We start from the raw sequence: 22,000 nt of genomic DNA, 5'->3' as shown, positions 1-22,000 counted from the left end.
CATCATTCACTACTTTTTCGCCCATTGTTTTCATTTTTGTTAGGTATAGCAACATTACTCTCACCTTTTACTGTATTAGGATGTGAGTTTGATAATCCTGAGTGATAACTCATCATTCCTCTATAAAAGATTGTGCATCCCCAATGTTCTTTGATAATTAGAAGCAAACCAAAAATGCTGTCAGTTACTGACTGATATATTAACTGTAAATGCTACTAACAGATTAAAAAAGTAAAATAAGTGTACACTAAGAATAGTGATGCACTAACAAGGGAGGCTCAGGAGAATATTCAGAAAGGAAGACAAGTTCACTGACTCAGAGTAAAGTTATTAAAAATAACTGGGTAATATATTACACACTGCCTACAAGTAAGTTATGTTCAATTAACAGTATGAATAGAAAACCATACAAAGGAAATGAATCATTACCAATTTCTGCATCTGTCAAAATCATACACTATTCACACCACAGTTTTAGTGGCCACCAACATCAAGAATGAGTAAGTTAGTCATACATTTAATTACATTGCTTTTCCATGTTATTTCTAGTATTTTTTAACCTGAAATACAAATCATGGCTGGGAATTGTTTCAAAGAATTATTTAAGAAGACGAAAAATTCTTACATCCATTATCCTGAGAAAAAATTTTGCCTTACTTCATTCCTCCTCATACAAAGCCCCCTCTTTTCTAACTTTCTATGTCTTTTTATTTCCAATTTTCTCTCTTAATGAGGAACTTCATCAATATCTGTGTTGTCTTTGGAGTGTTTTCATGTTTCACATTTCTCCTTCAGTACTCAGAAATTGTACGGATCTAGCTAGAACTGGTGTGGCTGAGACTAGCCAGGCAGTGTCAAATTAGGGGTGTGGCAGAACTGATTACCACCTTCTGAGGGTGGAGTATCTAGAGCCATGTTCTAGGGAAGCAGGAACAATTTCATAAGTAATGACAGAAATTCACAGATATAGTTTCTAACCTGATCAGGGTACAGATAAATGCAGCCTCACTTTTGCCCTGTTTGTGTAGATGCTTTTCTCAAATATGTGACATGCTTGTGGTGCTATCATGAATCATGAATACTGGAGGGAATTGTGAAGTAATTTTCATGTAGCCAGCTCAGCAAGCACATTACTGCAGTCCTACTAACAACCATCCAAGTGAAAAATAAAATAAAAACACACACACACACACACACACACACAGAGAGAGAGAGAGAGAGAGAGAGAGAGAGAGAGAGAGAGAGAGAGAGAGAGAGAGAGGGTGGGGGGTGGGGTGGGGGGGGGCAGTGTTGTGAGGTAGTGACGGGAGCACTTCAAATTAAATGTCAAATGGCCTTGTTGCCTGAGATATACCGTGAGGTGCGTTCAGCTGCCTAGTCAGAAATGGTGTTTTTCTTCAGTTCGTGTTGGCTCCTTCCTTTGAAAATATGTTACATGTTTTTGCAGCATAGGTGAGTGTAATGGATACATGTGGTGATGATGATGATGATATTTATGATGATGATGGTGGTGGTGGTGGTGGTGGTGGTGGTGGTGATATTGATGATGATGATGATGAGAGAAGGGGGAGAGGGAAAACTACTGCTGGCATGTAACCTGCCCCTCTTGAATAGCACCAAGTGTGCATCAAGATCTGCATCCACATCCTACAAATGGTTAACCATCAACAGTGTCACATGCCCTCACTGCATGAGACATTGTGGAGCTATTTGGAATATAATCCTGGACACTGATGCAAAGACTGATGATCATGAACTTGATGCCACCATCTCTCCTCCCCTTACTGGTCAAATATTGGCAGCAAAAATTTAATCCACCACCAAAATTCAAACTGGCTTAGATCTGAGGCAAGCACCATGACATAGTCTTACATTAGCAACATTGGTTTCAGAGGTGGTTGGGAAATGCAAGTACTGTGTGAATAGTGATAGACAATGAAGGTAGTTGGTTCAGAAAGAAAGGTTTTTGTTTGCAACATAAAAGAGAGGAGTGAGAGAGATGATTATGCGAGTGGGGTCATGGAGGAGCGGGAAATAGTGAGGGGGAGGGGGAGGGAATTTGAACCAAGCTGTACCAGAAAACTATTTTCCATTTGCAATATTCTCAAATTCTGTCAGTGGTAGGCAGGATATCTATTGTCTAGTTACTGAGAGCAGCATCTAGACACCTGCGTGGTTCTGTATTGCATTCGAGGAAACAGTGTTTCATTATTATAAGGGTTTTTATACATGTACAGTTATGTTTCATCATGATAAATGTTATGTATGGTGAATAAAGCTTCATCAAGGATGAGGATGAAGTGGGTTGGAAGGATAAGCTTTGAATGTAATGTCATTATAAATACATACGTAGGACTAAGAAAAGAACCAAATGCATTCATTGTAGTCAATTAAAATTATGGGTCACAGTTAATGTACATAGTGACAGAGACACTAGTTAATATATGCTAAACCAGAAGTTGCCTGTTTGGCCCTAATAATTCCAACACACAACTAATGAAGGAACATGTCACATCAGAAACATATGTCATTGGATTGACTTATATGCAACTATGATTCACTTGACATCAGAAATATTAATATGACAAAATAGTGTCAGTGGGTGACATGTACATTGATAACATGGCAGTGTGAAGGTGAGTGATTGTTTTGTGAGTTAAAACAATTTATTTTTCCCACTGATCTACTGAGACGTAAATCCACATCAGTTGCCCATAATACATATTGCTTCCAACTTGACTTTCTCAAAAATGGTGTCAAGTGCACAATGCTGCCCTGGGTGATAACTACTCCCATCTCCACTTTTTCTCCCAGTCAAGATGTACTTATTCAGTCCACTGCTTGCTTTTGTAACAATTTTAGTCCATTTTCAGCTTCTTACAGTCATTTTTGAAAGACTGAAGACACACATATAACTATACCATTTTGCTTCCAGTCTTAGTGAGACAGAGTAAACAGAATGTAAAATCCTCAGAAAATTTTCCTTAGCAACACACAGTGATGATATAGTGGTGAACTGACTATCCAAAGAATTATACAAACATAGAGAGACTCACAGACATGATCAGAAAATGCTGACTAACATCTATGGACATTAACATAGAATGAACAACAACAGACTCACAAAGAGGATTTTAGCACAATAAACAGCTCAATCAAAATGACAACTGTCTTCGAGAAATAGAAGAAGACATAACACAATCAGGGATCAATAGGTAAATGATACAGGAAAGAGACAAATTTAGAAACAAAATTATGAATGCAAAATTTGAAGTAAAAAGAAAGAAATAAACAGGGAAAAAATGGACAGAACATAGGAAACAGGAACATAGTCAAAGAATGAAGAAATTTGGGAAGGGGAAAACAATAAGGAAGCAAGAAAAATTTGAATATAAGGTAACATTCAAGTTTGAACACTGTATAAGGGTAAAAATGCGAAATAATAATAATAATAATAATAATAATAATAATAATAATAAAGAATAGGCCTCCGGTATGTTCTGCCAGTCATAAAAGGCGACGAAAAGAACAAACCACTAATAGGGCTAACCCCCCTTTTAGTGTGATTAGTTGGTTCAGGACAGAACTAAAGAAGCCTCGGACAAGCGCCGTCATGGTCGGGGACGACGCTTGAACCCTATGCCCGCCCACAATGGTAACAACACTGCTAGCCAACTGGAATATGATTTAAATCCAAATAGAGGTGTTTTGCAGGATATGCTTCCTGCAACCACCCTAGAAGGAAAACAAAGACAGAAGATGAGATGGTCAGATGAAGTTAAACGACACCTCATGTTCTGTTATTACCAAGCAACAAACCTAGGAACCAACACAACTGGATACAGATCACAAGTATATACATTTATTACCAGATACCCAGAATTAAAATTTTTAACAGAACAACGACTAGCTGATCAGATCCGTGTAATAATAAAAAATAACAGGATACCCCAGTCAGAATTAGAAAACATCAAACAACAAGTACAAAAAATACTGGAACAAAATAATGTGCAATCAGAAGAAGAAGAAGAAAATACAGTAATGGACTCAAACATCCCAGAGCAAACAAACAAAGAACAACACGCACCAATTAAACAATCAGAGGAAAACGAAATCGTAAGACAGCCACCAGAACAAGCACAAATAGAACACGAAGTGACACAGATGTTAGATATAGAAGAAAAATTTCAGCTAACATATATAGAATACAAAGACACAAATACAGACATTAGACCATTCTTGCATAGACCACCAAATAACCCACAAGTCGAAACAACAATAAAAACTATCAACACAATCATACACAACAAAATAAATGAAAACACAACTATGGAAGAATTACAACTACTGGTTTATATAGGAGCACTCATTACACTTAATATACACACTAGGCAGAGATCAGAACCAACCAACACACAGAAGAAACCCACAAAACCGGCATGGCAACACAGGCTACAGATCAAAATAGAAAAACTGAGAAAAGACATCGGACAGCTAACACAATTTATAAGAAATGAAATCTCGGAAAAAAAATGAAAAAGGTTAGGTAAAATCTCACAACAAGAAGTGACAGAGCAATTAGACGAAAGGAAGCAGAAATTACAAGCATTAGCCAAACGACTCAGAAGATACAAAAAAAGTGAAAATAGAAAGAAACAAAACCAAACATTCAACACAAACCAAAAGAAATTTTACCAGACAATAGATAACACACACATTAAAATAGACAATCCACCAAACATAACAGACATGGAACACTTCTGGAGCAACATATGGTCAAACCTGGTACAACATAACAGGCATGCACGGTGGAACAAGCAGAAGCAGACACATACAAGATGATACCACAAATGCCTGAAGTGATAATTTTGCAACATGAAGTCACCCAAGCAATTAATTCCACTCACAATTGGAAAGCCCCTGGAAAAGATAAAATAGCAAATTTCTGGTGAAAGAAGTTCACCTCAACACATTCACATCTAACTAAATTATTTAACAGTTACATTGCAGACCCATACACATTCCCTGATACACTTACACATGGAATAACTTATCTGAAACCTAAAGATCAAGCAGACACAGCGAACCCAGCTAAATATCGCCCCATAACATGCCTACCAACAATATACAAAATATTAACTTCAATCATTAAACAGAAATTAATGACCCATACAACACAGAACAACATTATAAATGAAGAACAAAAAGGCTGTTGCAAAGGAGCACGAGGATGTAAAGAGCAACTGATAATAGATGCCGAGGTGACATATCAAGCTAAAACTAAACAAAGGTCGCTACACTACGCATACATTGATTACCAAAAAGCTTTTGATACTGTACCCCACTCATGGTTACTACAAATATTGGAAATATACAAAGTAGATCCTAAATTGATACAGTTCCTAAACATAGTAATGAAAAATTGGAAAACCACACTTAATATCCAAACAGATTCAAATAATATCACATCACAGCCAATACAGATTAAGCGTGGAATATACCAAGGAGACTCATTAAGTCCTTTCTGGTTCTGCCTTGCTCTGAACCCACTATCCAACATGCTAAATAATACAAATTATGGATACAATATTACTGGAACATACCCACACAAAATCACACATTTGCTATACATGGATGATATAAAACTACTGGCAGCAACAACTCAACCAATTACTAAAGATAACAGAAGTATTCAGCAATGATACAAATATGGCTTTTGGAACAGACAAATGTAAGAACAATAGCATAGTCAAGGCAAAACACACTAAACAAGAAGATTACATATTGGATAACCACATCGACTGCATAGAAGCAATGGAAAAAACAGATGCTTATAAATATCTAGGCTACAGACAAAAAATAGGAATAGATAATACAAATATTAAAGAAGGACTAAAAGAAAAATATAGACAAAGACTAACAAAAACACTGAAAACAGAATTGACAGCAAGAAACAAGACAAAAGCTATAAATACTTATGCTATACCAATACTGAGCTACTCATTTGGAGTAGTGAAATGGAGTAACACAGACCTAGAAGCACTCAATACACTTACACGATCACAATGCCACAAATATAGAATACATCACATACATTCAGCAACAGAAAGATTCACATTAAGCAGAAAGGAAGGAGGAAGGGGATTTATCAACATGAAAAACCTACATTATGGACATATATCTAAAAACAAAGATGATGTGACTTACCAAACGAAAGCGCTGGCACGTCGATAGACACACAAACATACGCCCAAACTCTTTGCCTTTGAATATGTCTGCTTGTGTCTGTATATGTGTGGATGGATATGTGTGTGTGTGTGTGTGTGTGTGTGTGTGTGTGTGTGTGTGTGTGTGTGTGTGTGTGTGTGTGTGGGCGTGGGCGTGGGCGTGGGCGTGGGCGAGTGTATACCTGTCCTTTTTTCCCCCTAAGGTAAGTCTTTCCGCTCCCGGGGTTGGAATGACTCCTTACCCTCTCCCTTAAAACCCACATCCTTTCGTCTTTCCCTCTCCTTCCCTCTTTCCTAATGAAGCAACCGTTGGTTGTGAAAGCTAGAATTTTATGTGTATGTTTGTGTTTGTTTGTGTGTCTATCGACGTGCCAGTGCTTTCGTTTGGTAAGTCACATCATCTTTGTTTTTAGATATATTTTTCCCATGTGGAATGTTTCCCTCTATTACATTCACTACATTAATGACAGGTAGACAATTTAAGAAAATTCTTTATAGAATGAGCAGAAACTAGCAAAATACACAAAGCAATCACTCATATAAATACATCGGCTACACCACTGCAATTTCATAACTGCTTGTACAACCCTTTAGATCACATAACATCAACAGATATGAAGAAAGTAAATTGGAAAAAGAAAACACTACATGGCAAGCACCCGTATCATCTAACACAGCCACACATTGATCAAGACGCATCCAACACATGGCTAAGAAAAGGCAATATATACAGTGAGACGGAAGGATTCATGATTGCAATACATGATCATACAATAAACTCCCAATATTACAGCAAGCATATTATTAAAGATCCCAATACCACAACAGATAAATGCAGACTTTGCAAACATCAAATAGAAACAGTAGATAACATCACAAGCGGATGTACAATACTAGCAAATACAGAATACCCCCAGAAGACATGACAATGTAGCAAAAATAATACATCAACAACTTGCCATAAAACATAAACTAATAAAACAACACATTCCCACATACAAGTATGCACCACAAAATGTACCAGAGAATGATGTATACAAATTATACTGGAACAGAACCATTATAACAGATAAAACACCACCACATAACAAACCTGACATCATACTCACCAATAAAAAGAAGAAATTAACACAATTAATCGAAATATCCATACCCAATACAACAAATATACCGAAGAAAATAGGAGAAAAAATTGAAAAATACATCCAAATGGCTGAGGAAGTCAAGGACATGTGGCATCAGGATAAAGTTGACATTATACCAATTATACTATCAACTACAGGAGTCATACCACACAGTATCCACCAGTACATCAATGCAATACAGCTATATCCAAACGTACATTTACAACTACAAAAATCTGTAATTATTGATACATGTTCAATTACCCGAAAGTTCTAAATGCAATGTAACATATACCGTAAAGTTAAAAGGAAGTCATACTTGATCAAGGTCCGCATCACTTTCCGTTTTTAACCAGACATAACGTCTGAGAAAGGAAAGAAATAATAATTATAAATGCATATCTAAGAGATGCAAATGAATCAACAATGGAAAGTCCGGGCTGGAGTAACAACAATATGGAAAGCATAGATTGTTACTCACCACACAGAGGTACTGAGTTGCAGACAGCCACAATGAAAAAGACTGCCAAAACATTAAATCCCCCAGGGGGCTCACAGTCCTTTTGTGAGTACGTGCATGGCAAGCATGGGGCCCAGGCTATTGCAGCCTTCCTCATTTCCCAGGCTGCATTTCCTTTCCTGTCCCCTCCTTTCCTGGTCTTGCTCTTTCCCTCCACCCTCTCCTCTCCCTCTCTTGGTGTCCTTGTTTATGTTGGCCCCGCTATCCTCCTGGTTATGTTGGCTTTGCGATTTGGTTTTGTTGAGTAATTACCTAAGCCTTTTGGCATCCTCTGGTCCCCCTCTGGGGTTTGACATCCATTACTAAATTTCTATTCCCTAGTGTGAGCCATTTGGGGAAGAGCACCTTACCTAGTGTCTCCGGCATGTGCCCTCCTAATTTCTTCCATATTTTCCTTCATGTCATCATCTGATGCTAGGGTACATAGCCAGCCCATGTGGTGGGATCAGTATGTACCCTTTTGGTTGAGCCCCCTGAAAACACAGGGATCAAACTTCTGATACCTGAGCTGTGACCACCTCATGTAATCCTAGGAATGGTTGCTTGTCATCCTGGAGCCAAACGGCCCTTGCTGTAGCTGGGTGGTGCCCCTGATTGGAGTGGGTGGTATCAGGGTGGACACTATACAAATGAAACACATACGGGTCCAGCATTCTGGCTGTTCTATGACCATTCTTCTATGGCTGTCTCTTTGAATGGAACTGATTTTTTTTTAGTGCTGCTTCTTTTGCCCCTTCGGCCTTCCCTTCCATGGCTACCCTATGGGAGGAGGGTCAGGCTCGTCAGCTGGGGGCAAAACCTTTCCCCCACTATCTGGTTTGCATCAGGACTTTATTTTTTGTGGAACACATTGAAGACAAGTTAGGTGAAGTGGACTCTCTGAGCAAAATTCGGTTGTGTTCATTGTTGATCGAAACTGCTTCAGCTGCCCAGTCTGTGTCCCTTCATGCCTGTGAACATCTTGGCACAATTCCTGTGTCCATTATCCCCCACCAATCTTTGAATATGGTTCAAGGTGTAATTTTTCACAGGGACCTCATCCTTCAAACTGATGAGGAACTTAGGGACAATCTAGGACAGCAGGGTGTTCACTTTTTTGGCATGTTCAGAAGGGCCCGAAGGACAATTGCATTGCGACTAATGCATTTATCCTGGCCTTTGAAGGGGATACCCTCCCTGAGAAGATTAAGATTATGGTTTATCGATGTGATCTGAAGCCATAAATCCCACCACCTGTGAGATGTTTTAAGTGTTTGCATTTTGGACACATGTCTTTCCACTATTCACAGACCCCTCTCTGTGGTGAGTCTGGACGTCCAGTCCATGAGGTGAGTTCCTGTCCCCCCCCCCCCCCCCTCCTGTGTGTGGTAATTGTCATGGCAATCATTCTCCATGTTCACCGGATTGTCCGGCTTATAAGAAGGAAAAGAACATACAGGAGTATAATACGTCCCTTGATCATCTAAACTACACTAAGGCTCATAAGAAGTATGCACATCTTCTATCCTGTGTCAATGATGTCTAGCTATGCTTTAGTTACATCTTCACCCCCTTCCTCCCCCTTCCTTACCACAGTCCCAAACCCCTCTCCTCCCCCCCTCCCCTGCGGTTCCCACACCCTCCCCTCCGGGTGCTGTTCCCCCTCCCCAGCTGGAGAAGTGTCCCACTTCTTCAGCATCTGCCGGTCAAGGGCACCCCTCCCGGGACCTCCCTTCCCGGCACCTTCCAGGCACCTTCCAGGCCAAAGGTCTGCTGCCACACGATGACCACGAGAACCACAGTCTGTGGGCCCCAGGTCACCAGCTCACTTTCTGATCCAGATCTTGCTGCAGCTGGCTTCCTTTTGCAGTGCAGCCCTCCTCGAGCTCAAATACAAAAGAAGAAGAAGAAGAAGAAGGAGGAGGAGAAGCATAAGTCCCAGGAGACAAGGAGCCTCTGGTGTCGCAACCTGACTCTGACCTGCTGTTCATGGATATCACCTCCTCCCTGTTGGTGATGGATGGTGAACCAGTGGCATGACTTGCTTTAGCCTGTTCATGCCCCATTTGAATCATCGGTCTGTGGTTATCCAATGGAATTTTAATGGATATTACTGTCACCTTCCAGAGTTGAAATCCCTTATTTCTTTTTACTCTGCAGCTTGTATGGTTCTACAGGAATCTCGTTTTACTGATGATCACTCATCGACCCTCTGTGGGTTCCGTGCTTTTCTGCCAAAATCTGGCTGGCCCCCTGTGGGTCTCTGGTGGTGTTTGTACATTGGTCCATAAGAAGGTTGCTAACACATGGATTCCTCTTCCAACTACGTTGGAAGTGGTTGCTCTTAGGGTCTACCTGGACTCTGGGGTCACAGTTCATAATCTTTATCTCCCTCCTGACAGGACTCTTACACCTGCTGCCTAAACTGCCCTTCTTCAGCAACTTCCTCCTCCCTTCCTCCTTCACGGGGATTTTAATGCTCATCATCCCTTGTGGGGTAGTGCATTTCCATCTAGTCAGGGTCTTCTCATAGGCCAATTTCTTGCAGAGTGCGACTTGTGCCTTCTTAATGATGGCTCCCCTACCCATTTCAGTGCCAGTCATGGTACCTTTTCTGCCATTGGCCTTTCTCTTTCTTCTCCCTTCTCCTCCCTTCATTACACTGGTCGCCGCACGATGACCTTTGCGATAGTGACCATTTCCCAGTGATTCTCTCACTACCTCCCCACTCCCCAATGGACAGGTAACCTCAGTGGTCTTTCCAACCTGCCAATTGGCTTCTCTATACTGCACAGGTCATTTTTCCTCCCTTCTTGTCAGGTTGTATTGATAACATCCTACGTGACATGTCTGATGTGATTGTTCGTGCTGCTGGCCTTGCTATCCCATGCTCATATGCACCATTTCGCCACTGGCAAGTCACATGATGAAGTACAGCCATTGCCATTGCCATCCGTGATCACCGCTGAGCTTTGCAACAACTTAAGAGGCACACATCCACTGTCAATCTTATTACCTTTGAACGCCTTCAGGCCAAAGCCCATTACTTAATGAAACGGAGGAAACAGGTGGGTTGGGAATGCTTTGGTTCTTCCCTCGGTTCTACTGTCCCTCTGTCATGGGTGTGGGCTACACTTCACTCTCTCCAAGGTTGCCATCGGCTGTCTACCCTCCCAGGCCTTGCCCTCCCAGATGGCCTTTGCATGGACCCACTGACTGTTGCGGAACATTTTGCAACAGCATCAGCATCAACCTCCTATCCTGCTGCTTTCCTTCACCAGAAACAGTGGGCCAAAGTTTCCATCTTATGTTTTACACCTTGTGAGTCAGAATCTTAAAACAAACCTTTTACTGAATGGGAACTTCTTTCCGCACTTTCTTCTTCTCATGATACGGCCCCTGGCCCAGACTCCATTCATAACCAATGGCTTCAACATCTCAGTGCTCTACAATGACATCATTTTCTCTGGGTGCTTAACTGTATTTGGCTACAGGGTGACTTCCCTTCTCAATGGAGGGATAGCTTCGTGGTTCCCATCCTTATGCCTGGTAGGAACCCCCTGTTTGTCGAAAGCTATCGACCAATTAGTCTGACAAACATTGGTTGCAAGTAGCTTGAATGGATGGTAGCCCGTTGGCTCAATTGGGTCCTCGAATCTTGGGATTTATTGTCCCCTTACCAGTGTGGCTTCCAAGAGGGATAGTCTCTGATCAATCATTTACTTTGCTTGGAATCCGCAGTTCAGCAGGCTTTCTCCCAGCACCACCATTTGGTTGCAGTATTTTTTGAACTTCATGAGGCCTATGACATGGCTTGGTACCATTATATCTTACTTACACTTCATGAGTGGGGTCTTCGGGGCCAACTCCAAATTTTTATCCACCAGTTCCTGTTCCATTGGCTGTTCAAGGTTCGAGTAGGCACTGTTTTTAGTTCCCCATGGACCCAGGAGAATGGCATCCCACAGGGTTCTGTACTGAATGTACTTCTTTTCCTCATTCCTATAGATGGACTTATGGCCTCTGTCAGTCCTTTGGTCACCCCTGCTCTGTATGTGGATGATTTCTGCATTTGGGTTAGTTCCTCTTTGATGGCCTCTGCAGAGCAGCAGCTCCAGGGAGCTATATGGCATGCCTCTGAATGGACCCTGTCACGCAAGTTTCAATTCTCTCTTTTTAAATTGCGGGTGGTCCAATTCTGTCACCATACTATGGTCCACCCTGATCTGGAGCTCTACCTCAATGCACAATGATTACCTGTGGTCCCACAGATTTGTTTCCTCAGTCTTCTTTTCAACAACAAGCTCACTTGGCTGCCTCATATCAGACTTCTGAAGATAAGATGTTTCCTTAAACTCAATGTCCTTTGCTTCCTTGCCTACACCTATTAGGGTGCAGGTCGTTCCACTCTTCTCCACCTTTATTGGGCTTTAGTGTTGTCTTGCTTGGACTATGGTTGTCAAGTTTATGGTTTGGTTGCTCCTTCCACACTGCACCTCCTGGATTCAGTCCACCATCATGGTATCCGTTTGGCCACTGGTGCCTTCCCTACTAGCACTGTTGATAGTCTCCTGGTTGAAGCTGGGATCCCCCCCCACCTTTCTGTTCAGCGGTCCCAACTTCTGGTTTCTTATGCAATCACTGTCCATTCCTCTCCCACTCATCCTTTCTATTCTATCCTGTTCCCAGTCCAAGGACGTCACCCACCTGATTCCTGCCCTTGGGCGGGTTTACCGGTTGGGCTCCGCCTTGTGTCTCTTCGCCGTGATTTTCAGCTTCCTTCTTTGTCCTGTCTCCCATGTTCCCTCCCCAACACCCCCGTTCCCTTAGTTAGTTCCTTGGCCCCAGATTTGGATGGCTCCCACCGAGGTCCAAAAGGTTCCATTCCCCTGATGGTGTTCTGTTGTTTCTTCTGCCGAATTTTATGGGACTTTCAGGATGCTGTTGTTTTTTACACTGATGGCTCTAAATCTGCTGACTGTGTGGGATATGCCTTCACGTCCTCTGTTGGCATGGAAAATCATCTCCTGCCAACTGTATGTGGGGTGTTTACTGCGGAATTGATGGCAATTTCCCAGGCCCTTACCTTTATTAAACACTCCCAACTCAATTGTGTTTTGTTATGTATGGACTCAATGTGTGGCCTTCAGGCTATTGATCATTGTTTTTCCTGCCATCCCTTGGTCTTGGCCATCGATATCCCTCTCACTGATCTTCACCATGCTGCTTGACTTCCTTTGGGTCCCTGGCCATGTTGGTATCCCAGGTAATTAGCTTGCTGATCGTTTGGCTAGGGCAGCAGTCACTTACCCCCACTTCTCTGTAACCCCTCCTGCAGCGGATTTAAGGCTTCATATCAGATCCCACTTCGTACAATCGTGGGCCAACTCTTGGGAGGCTGCCTCCCTCTCTAATAAACTTCGCGTAACTAAGGTGACACCTGTCCCGTGGCGTTCTTCCTCCCACCTCTCCTGAAAGGACTCGACCACCCTGTGTTGCCTCCACATCGGCCATACCAGGCTGACCCATGGTTTTCTTTTGTGTAACTTTGTGGTTGTGCCTTCCAGTCAGTAGCCCATATTTTGGTGGAATGCCCCCTTCTTTTGGCTCTGCGTACTAAGTAAAGACTTCCCCGCACTTTACCTTTAATATTGGTGGATGATTCCCAGATGGTTGAACTGATTCTCAGTTTCCTCCATGAGAGTGGTTTTTATTTTCAGTTCTAAGGTTTTTAATCTCCCTCAGGCATAGGGGCAGGGCGGTGAGGGTTGGACTGTCTCCCACTGTAACCTGTGTTTGGAATTCCTGGCTCCCCTTCCTGGCCAAGATCCTCTTTTCTCTCCCTTTTACTCTGTTTTTATCATTTTTTAGATTTGGTTAGTTTCCTTTTACAATATGCACTTTTGCATTTTTAGGAGTTGGATGCTTTTGAATAGCAGGTGGTCTTGCCTGTACTGCATCAGAGGTGGGATATTTCCTGCCTCTAGCATAGTCTTGGGGTTGCCCACTTGTGGACTTCCCTCCTTTTGTTTTCACCATTGACAACACAACTGCACTTTTATCATTACCTTTTATCATTATGACTCTTCTGAGATGTAAATCTGCCTGGATGGACCACCTTTGAAACAAGGGACTGATGACCTTGCTGTTGGTCCCTTCAGCCCCAATGAACCAACCAACCAACCAATCAACCAGAACATTAAAACTTTCAAAGTCCTTCTTATGCAATAGAAAACACACACACAAGCTACTGTATACTGACTGCTCCAGTGCACTGAGAAGTGGCCCTGTGTGTGTGAGTTGCGCTTGTGTGAATGTATGTGCATTTTCTACAGTAGAAGGAGGACTTTGTCGAAAGCTTTAATATTTTAGCAGTATTTTTTAATTGTGCATATGAATGAGTGTTTTAAGAACAAATGAATGGTTTCATTATTCAGAAGTTCCCTTCTCATGGTGTGCAAAGGATATAATCATGGGTACGGCAACATAGAATTATTTTGATGTTGTAGACAACACTTACCAATCAAAAGAAGTGTGAGAAGGAATGTAGAGAAATAATTAACTTGCATTGTTGGAAGCAAGTTATCTACTGTGTGCCTCTGTGGCATGGCACCAACTCCTGCATTGTTTATCAGGATATCTAGCCTCTCTTCACTGGCTTTGATATCAGCTGCAAACTCCCTTACAGATGACAAAGATAGTAAATCCAGTTTCTTGATTATGATATTTTCATTCTTTGTACTTGCAATTATCTCATCTGAAAAGATGAAACTTTTCATGAATCACATAATTTATACAAATTGATGTCACATCAGCATAAAATTTATCATAAAATTTATCATAAAATTCATACAAAATTACCTCTTGCCTTTTTGGCCTTTTCGAGGTCACGACATGCCAAAATAATCCTTCCACCTCTTCTTGCCAGGTCCTTAGCAGTTTCTTTTCCAATACCTGCATAAATATTTCCATTCAGTACATAAAAGTAGCTTCAAATGCCAGAAAATATGAAACCTAATGCTACATACCAGGATGGATCGCATATAAAGTGATCTCTGTTTCTTGTGATGCATAGTTACATGTGAGGAGAGCAGTCAAATATGGCATAAGTGTAAGACCTGCCACTATTGTTCCATTGCATGCATAGCTACAGTTAGGTAATAGCTTCCAGCTTAAATGCAAACAAAATATTTTTTGGTGTGGATTGACAAAACATTTTGTGAATGAAAATAGCGAGTTGATCAAATTTTACAGATACTTTTCTTAAAGGAACACACCACCATTTGACTCTTTTATTGTTTACTTAAGTACAACCGAGGTTTTGGCCTTGTATGCCGTTTCTCAGTTTTTGCTAAAAGGAAAAATTTCATACCGTAAGACCACATAAAATTTCAAAAGATGTAAAATGTCTTAATCAATGAATGTAATGTGGTGCATAATAGGTACTTACATTTTATGTCTTTAACATATATTGCAGGACACCTAACATGCTGTCAAACTCAAAGTTGGCTGTAAATTAAGAAAAATATTGGTGTCCCACAGAATGCCAGATGCAAAATCATAGATCATTAATTAATCATTGGAACACATCATATTTAGTATAAGTAGAGGTGGGAGAAAGTTATGGTGGTGGATGGAGAGGGGCAAGAAACAAATACAAATCATTAAGGAATGGGGGGATGGGGGAGTGGTTGGGCAGGGAAGGATAATGATCCATTAGATTAGGTTGATATAGTAATGCTGGTAGGACAGAGAGCAGGAGATGAGAGAATGTCAGAGAGACCAAAAGACATGGAGGAGGGGGTGATTTGGAAGGGGATAGGGGTGTGGAAGGGGGCCGGATTTGAGGTGGATTACTCATATTCTTTGATTTCACTACCATTACAGTTTAGGAACATGTGCTCATATTTATTTACCAATGGAATCCTGTTTTTACTGAATATGATGTGCTCCCACAATTATTTACTGATCTGTAAAAACATGGTGATTTTACATCTGAAATTTCGTGGGGAGCCAATATTTTCTTAATTTATTACCAACTTGGATCTTGACAACATGTATATGTCTTTAACATATATTGCAGGACACTTAAGTGTAAGAACATATTTCATAATTATACACCAGTTTACAATCATTGTAAAGACATTTTACATTGTTTGAAATTTTACACGGGCTTACATACCCAATCTTGCTTTTAGCAAATACTTGAAAATGCCATAAAGGGCCAAAACTAGTGTTGTAGTTAAAAAAGCAATAAAACAGTCAAAGTGCAGTGTGTTCCTTTATAAAATATTGTATGACTGTCATTCAGCAACATCAAAAACTGCTGGCAGAGACTGTTCAGACAATACAAAAAATAAACACTATTGAAGTCTTATGTCAAATATTGGCATAAAAGATAATGTGAATTCCTGGCTAAAGCTTTTTATTTACTTATTTACATAATTTATGCCCACATTGGAGCACTTTATTCAATCAATATACATTTAAGTCTTAGTACTAGTTGTAGATTTGGCTTTCCTCTTCTTCTAACCAAAACTTCTTCATCCTTTCTGAACTGGCTACCCTCTCTTCATCAGTTATGGTTTATTTTTTGTTTGTAAATGTCTTTAGTATAAATCTGGGGTCACTGTGTTTCAGGTTATTCTACTATTCTCTGCCTTCAATTTGTTGCATTTTCAAGCCTAACTCATCTAAATCATCATGAACTTTTCCAAAAGTAGGTGAACAGTTGTTTCAATAGCCTGGTTTCTGGTAGTCTCCTTTTCCACATTGTGTCAATTATTGACTTAGTTTCTTGGTATACAGCTTCGTTAGGTAATAGTTGCCACTGCCCCTGAACTTGGTATTTTTTCTTTATAATTGTTCTAAGGATTCTTCTGATTACTTTCTGTAGTTTGCCTTTGGTTGATTTGGTGTTCATATTGAACAGTGTTTCACTAGCATAGGTTGCTTCAGGTTCAGCAGAGTGGTAGTGCCTGAGTTTTGCATTTATCGAAAGACATTTCTTCTTGTATGTTGGGCAGGTGATGTCTTGCGCTTGTTTCAGTTTAGTTGTTCTGCTATCTACTGACATTTTCTAATTTTAATTCCAACTTATAACCTCCCCAAGATATTTGAATTTATTTACAATTTTAATTTGTTTGTTATCATTCAGTGTAATGGTTGGTGTTTCAGCCTTGAATGATGGCATCATTTCTGTCTTTTCAAACAAGATACGTAGTCCAACATTTTGCTGCTATTTTTTCTAGTTCTTCAATTTGGTGTTTAGCCTCATCCATGCTATTTGCAAGCAGTGCTAGATCATCAGCAAAGGCCAAGCAATTGAATTTCATATTTCTGCTAATCTTGATGTTTGGTTGACAATTCTTGTCCCACTCTCGCATGACTTTTTAATACTATAAAGATATTTAGTATCTTAACTTTCAAAAAAAAAAAAAATAAATAAATAAATAAAGGCCAGTTAATATTACACATTATCATACAGTGATCAGGCACCCTAATTGCCCTAGACAAACTCCAAAATCTGACCGAAGGTACTCCTGCACAACTATGCAAGGTTACGCATTTTAATGGAGAGGAAACAGAATTGGGCTACTCTTGAATACCCTTTCATTAGTCCAGATCGCCTGCAATGTGCTTTCCCCAATATTCAGGCAACTTCAGGAAGTGTTTTAAGAGCAGAAATTATGATGCTGTTACATCTGAAATATCATACCCGCTGGAAAGTGTACCAAAAGAGAACATAAAATATGTTGAAAAATGCAAAACTCTTTGTTTCTAATATGGAAAAATGTATAAATGTTCACATTTGATCCTTCTTTCTATAGTGTACTGAATCAGTATCACAAAACATGGATACACAGAAATTTAAAGTCACGTAGTATGAAATGGGAAAGAGCAAAAACCTGTGAGCCTATGTTACCAATTTGGTAACCCCCGCCCCGCCACTGTTAGCTGAGTGGTCAGCGTGACGGACTGTCAATCGTAAGGGCCCAGGTTTGATTCCCGGCTGGGTTGGAGATTTTCTCCGCTCAGGGGATGGGTGTTGTGTAGTCCTAATCATAATCATTTTCATCCCCATCGACGCGCAAGTCGCAGAAGTGGCGTCAAATCCAAATACTTGCACCAGGCGAGCGGTCTACCCGATGGGAGGCCCTCATCACACGACATTATTATTATTATGTTACCAATTTGGCAACCATTTTGGAAGCTGCCATCCTGGAGGCAACTGGTAATTTTCAAATGAAAAGGGGATCATGTGATAGGAGAAACAGTTAAAGAATTACATAAGAAAAGCAATGGTGTCTTTCATTTGAATATAATTTTACTCATCCTAGCATTATGACTGATTATTTTTTCCTTACAGGTGACATGAAAGCTGATAGCATTAACACAGGTTGAACACATTGAGGTCATCTTGACATCAGGAGAAGAGAACCCGTGTTATTACAAAGATTTCAACTAACACCACTCATACAGATCACTCTTTACCCACTGGGAAAACTTCTTGTGAAATTCTATGAAACTAGCTCTCCTACAGACTAACCAAGAACTGACTAATTGAAAACAACTGTGGATGAAGCAAATGAACCAGTTTTCTGGCACTGTTCAATAAGAGACAGAGTGCAGTAGTCACTGCTTCTCACAGGAGACTGGGGTCCTCCATACATCAATAATGATAAATTTGGCCACACGTAAGTGGCACCCTTACAAAATGCAACTGCTACAACATCTCACTAAAGATAATCCAGATTTTTGGTTAAGTAAGCAGAACAGGTAAGACACAAACTGGATAAAAACTGTCACCACCCATGTGACATACTGTTTATGTATCAAGCTAATTATATATGAATGGAGAATCAGAGGTAGTTAGATACCCTCACTGGACAGATCCTCTGATAGTAACTGTTGCAGTAAAAGTCTTAGTTTGGTATGGTTTTCTTATTGGTATGTCTTCTTCATTCAGGGTGCCATAACTGCTGGCTGAAGGTAGGACATTTCCAACATTCTTTCAGTATGATCATGCTCCACCTCAGCATGGGCTAGCTGTCCAGACATCCCTGGACATTTAGTTTCCCCAGAGATGGACAAGCTGTAAATGTCTGATGGAGTGGTCACCACATTCCCCAGATTTATGTCCTTTACACTGTTATCTGTGAAGACATGTGAAAACAATATTGTGTACAGTGAAGACCAGAAACCTTGCACACTTTGGAGAATGGATGGTTGATACTTGTGCTCATATTCTGGTGCATGTGCTGGTTTAAGTCCGTGACAAATGTGTGGAACGGTTAACAATAACATTACAACATGCTGGACAACTCATCAAGCACATCTTTTAGCCTTTATATTATATCACCAGCATTTGCCTTTTCTGTACAAAGTGCAACAAAAGTTGAGAATCAGTTTAACTATGCTCAAATGAAAGAACTGTTGTTTTTCTAGTGTAATTATCTATCTGTTTGGTATTTCACGTGAACCCCCTCCCTCTCTTTCCTTTTGAAAATTACAAATAGTATTCAAGATGGTGGCTTCTAAAATGGCCACAATAATGGTAAAATAGCCTCAAAGGTTCCTTCCCAGGCCTCCCCTTCCATCTCATACAACTTGATTTTAAATTTCTGTTTATCCAGCTGTTTTTTTGTTTTAGAAAGGTGGTTCCACATCTGTGGATCACCCCGTGAATCAATCATTTTCTACAGAATGACGGAGAGAAAAGGGTTCCACTTCTTACCCTCTTCTCTAAAGCAAATGACAGCTGATAGGCACTGGCAGACTGATACCTTCTCTGTCAAGAATCCTTGGAAAGCTGAGACTGCCTGAGGTTGGTAAATTTTTGGATTCAAGAGCTTGCTCAGCTCTCAGTTTTGTTGTTAGCAAGGTTCCTAAAACATGAATTACTGAATTCCAGAATTTTGTACTTCACCATGTTTCTTGTGAAAGGAACCAGTCTCCTTTTATTTTTATTAGGAAAAGTATATCTTGCCATAAGTATATGCTATTCAGCCACATACATACATAAATAGCTCGGGAAATTTTTGAAAATATGTCGAAGTGTGATATTGCTTGATACATCACAAAAAAATGAACAATGCATAAAGTAAACACTTTAGGAGTAAAAGAGAGCACTCACCAAGTAGCAGAAGCCTTGAGTTATTAACAGCTACACAAAACAGAATTAAAACTTTGCTAGCTTTTGGAAGAAATCCTATAATGAACTAGAGTTCAAAAAAAAAATATATATATATATATATACCCTATCCGAGCCTCAGGTACAGGGCGGGTCGCAGGTGGCGGATAGCGAATGATCCATCAGATATGGTGGACAGCTGCGAATAAGGGGAAACCCAAATAAGCAGTCCCGGACCGAGGTGGCAGCATCACGAGAGTGTGGGAGTGTGACTTTTGGTGAGGGTCATACTCATTCAAAAACCTCAGAACCCGAAGACGTTGCTGTGTCATGGCGAGTAAGTGCCGCCATTACAATAAGCACCGTCAACACCCAAATCCAGGACGCGTCTGAAGTGGGAACCATCGGCATCCTGGTCAGCGTCTGTTCACACAATGTGCAGCTGGTCATAATGCTCCAGGAACTAACAATCCCTGGTTCTAAACACCCAGTGGAAACACTGGACCAACTTGATTACAAGCAAGTATGACTCGTGCAAGTAATAACAACATTACCCCAGGTGGTAACCAATCCACCCATCAACAGATGGCAACCAGGAATTCGGATTCTGGGGAACCTGGACTTACACGATTACATCAGAGAAAGTCGGAGCTCTCTGGCAAACTTCCACTTAAAACACCTACATACATTGGAACCTTTAACATAAATACATTAATCCAACCAGGAAAACTTCTAAACCTTACAACAGAACTTGAAAAGCAAAAGATAGTAATACTAGCTTTACAGGAGACACGTTTTACAGATGAAGAAACATCAGATTATGGCAACTATCGCATCTTTAAGAGCAAGACGGATAAACGAATCGGAAGAGGAGCCCCCCATCTCGGGATGGCGTTTATCATACACAAGAGCGTGCTCAGCTCCATCAAGGAAGTTACTCCCGTAAATAATAGGATAATGACGATGCGCTTACAATGTGCCAACAAAACATACACAATGGTTAATGTTCATGCTCCCACAAACGGAGACAACAAGAAAAACCCCATAGAAACAGAAAAGTTCTGGGAAAATTTGGAGAATATAATGGCCAGGATTCCAAAAGATGATACAAAAGTTCTACTCGGCGATTTTAATGCCCAAATGGGTAGAGAGAAAATCCACCAAAAAACCGTAGGCAAATATCCTGCACATAAATTTACCAATAAAAATGGTACAAGGCTCGTCGAACTATGTAAGCAGAATAACCTGAAGATAATGTCAACATCTCTAAGAAAATGTCCAAGAAAACAAAAGACATGGAGATCTCCTATACAACAAATTGGCGAGTTTCAAATAGATCATGTGGCGATTTCATAACCAGTACAAAAAGAAATTTACGACATCCAAGTACGCAGAGGAGCAAACATTGATTCAGACCATTACCTAACTAGAATTAAAATCAAGTTTACAGCATGAAGAAGTCATCAGAAGAAAACAGAAATACAGAAATATGACACCAAGAAGATTAAAGAATCTAAAGTAAAAGAAGAATGGGAGAAGGAAAAGGCAAACACATGGGAAGAATTTCATTCTAAAATCACGCGAATAGCTAAGGAAACTATTCCCTTGAAAAAGATATTCAAACACCCTTGGTGGGATTCAGACGGTTAAAATGCATTGGAAAGGAGAAAAAAGGCATTTCAAGAATATAACAGTAAAAAATCACAAGAAAGTCTACATTTATTTAACGAGGTTAGAAAACAGGTTTCAAAATCTATTAGGCAAGCAAAAAGGAAGTACACAAAGGCAAAACTGGGTGCCATAGAAGAAAATTTCCAAAACTATAATACAAGAGACTTCTACAGAATTTTCGCAGATAAAATACGAGGATATATCCCTCAAAATTTATGTTTCAGAAAACCAGATGGTAAATTAGCCCTAACATACCAGGAAAACTGTGAAGTATTGGCTCAATATTTTTCTAACCTACTAAATTGCCCAGAACCTAGTTTAAGGTTTCCCAAAGAAATCTGTGCCA

At 40.3% G+C, this 22,000-nt stretch overlaps 1 protein-coding gene across 1 annotated transcript in view; it reads right to left on the bottom strand.

Moving 5' to 3' along the window:
• The window catches only part of LOC126253011 (retinol dehydrogenase 14-like), a 92,137-nt gene that overhangs the window by 59,614 nt on the left and 10,523 nt on the right, over positions 1-22,000 (bottom strand). Inside the window, exons 2-3 of the mRNA XM_049954064.1 lie at positions 14,712-14,804; positions 14,371-14,607 (exon numbers count right to left, since the gene is read on the bottom strand). Of these exons, the coding sequence (XP_049810021.1) occupies positions 14,371-14,607; positions 14,712-14,804 (330 nt within the window). The remainder of the gene's footprint in view (positions 1-14,370; positions 14,608-14,711; positions 14,805-22,000) is intronic.

Source organism: Schistocerca nitens, chromosome 4, assembly GCF_023898315.1.
Source record: "Schistocerca nitens isolate TAMUIC-IGC-003100 chromosome 4, iqSchNite1.1, whole genome shotgun sequence".
NCBI classification, from domain to species: domain Eukaryota; kingdom Metazoa; phylum Arthropoda; class Insecta; order Orthoptera; family Acrididae; genus Schistocerca; species Schistocerca nitens.
The sequence above is the reverse complement of the archived record's forward strand: the minus strand, read 5'-3'. Positions and strand labels throughout refer to the sequence as shown.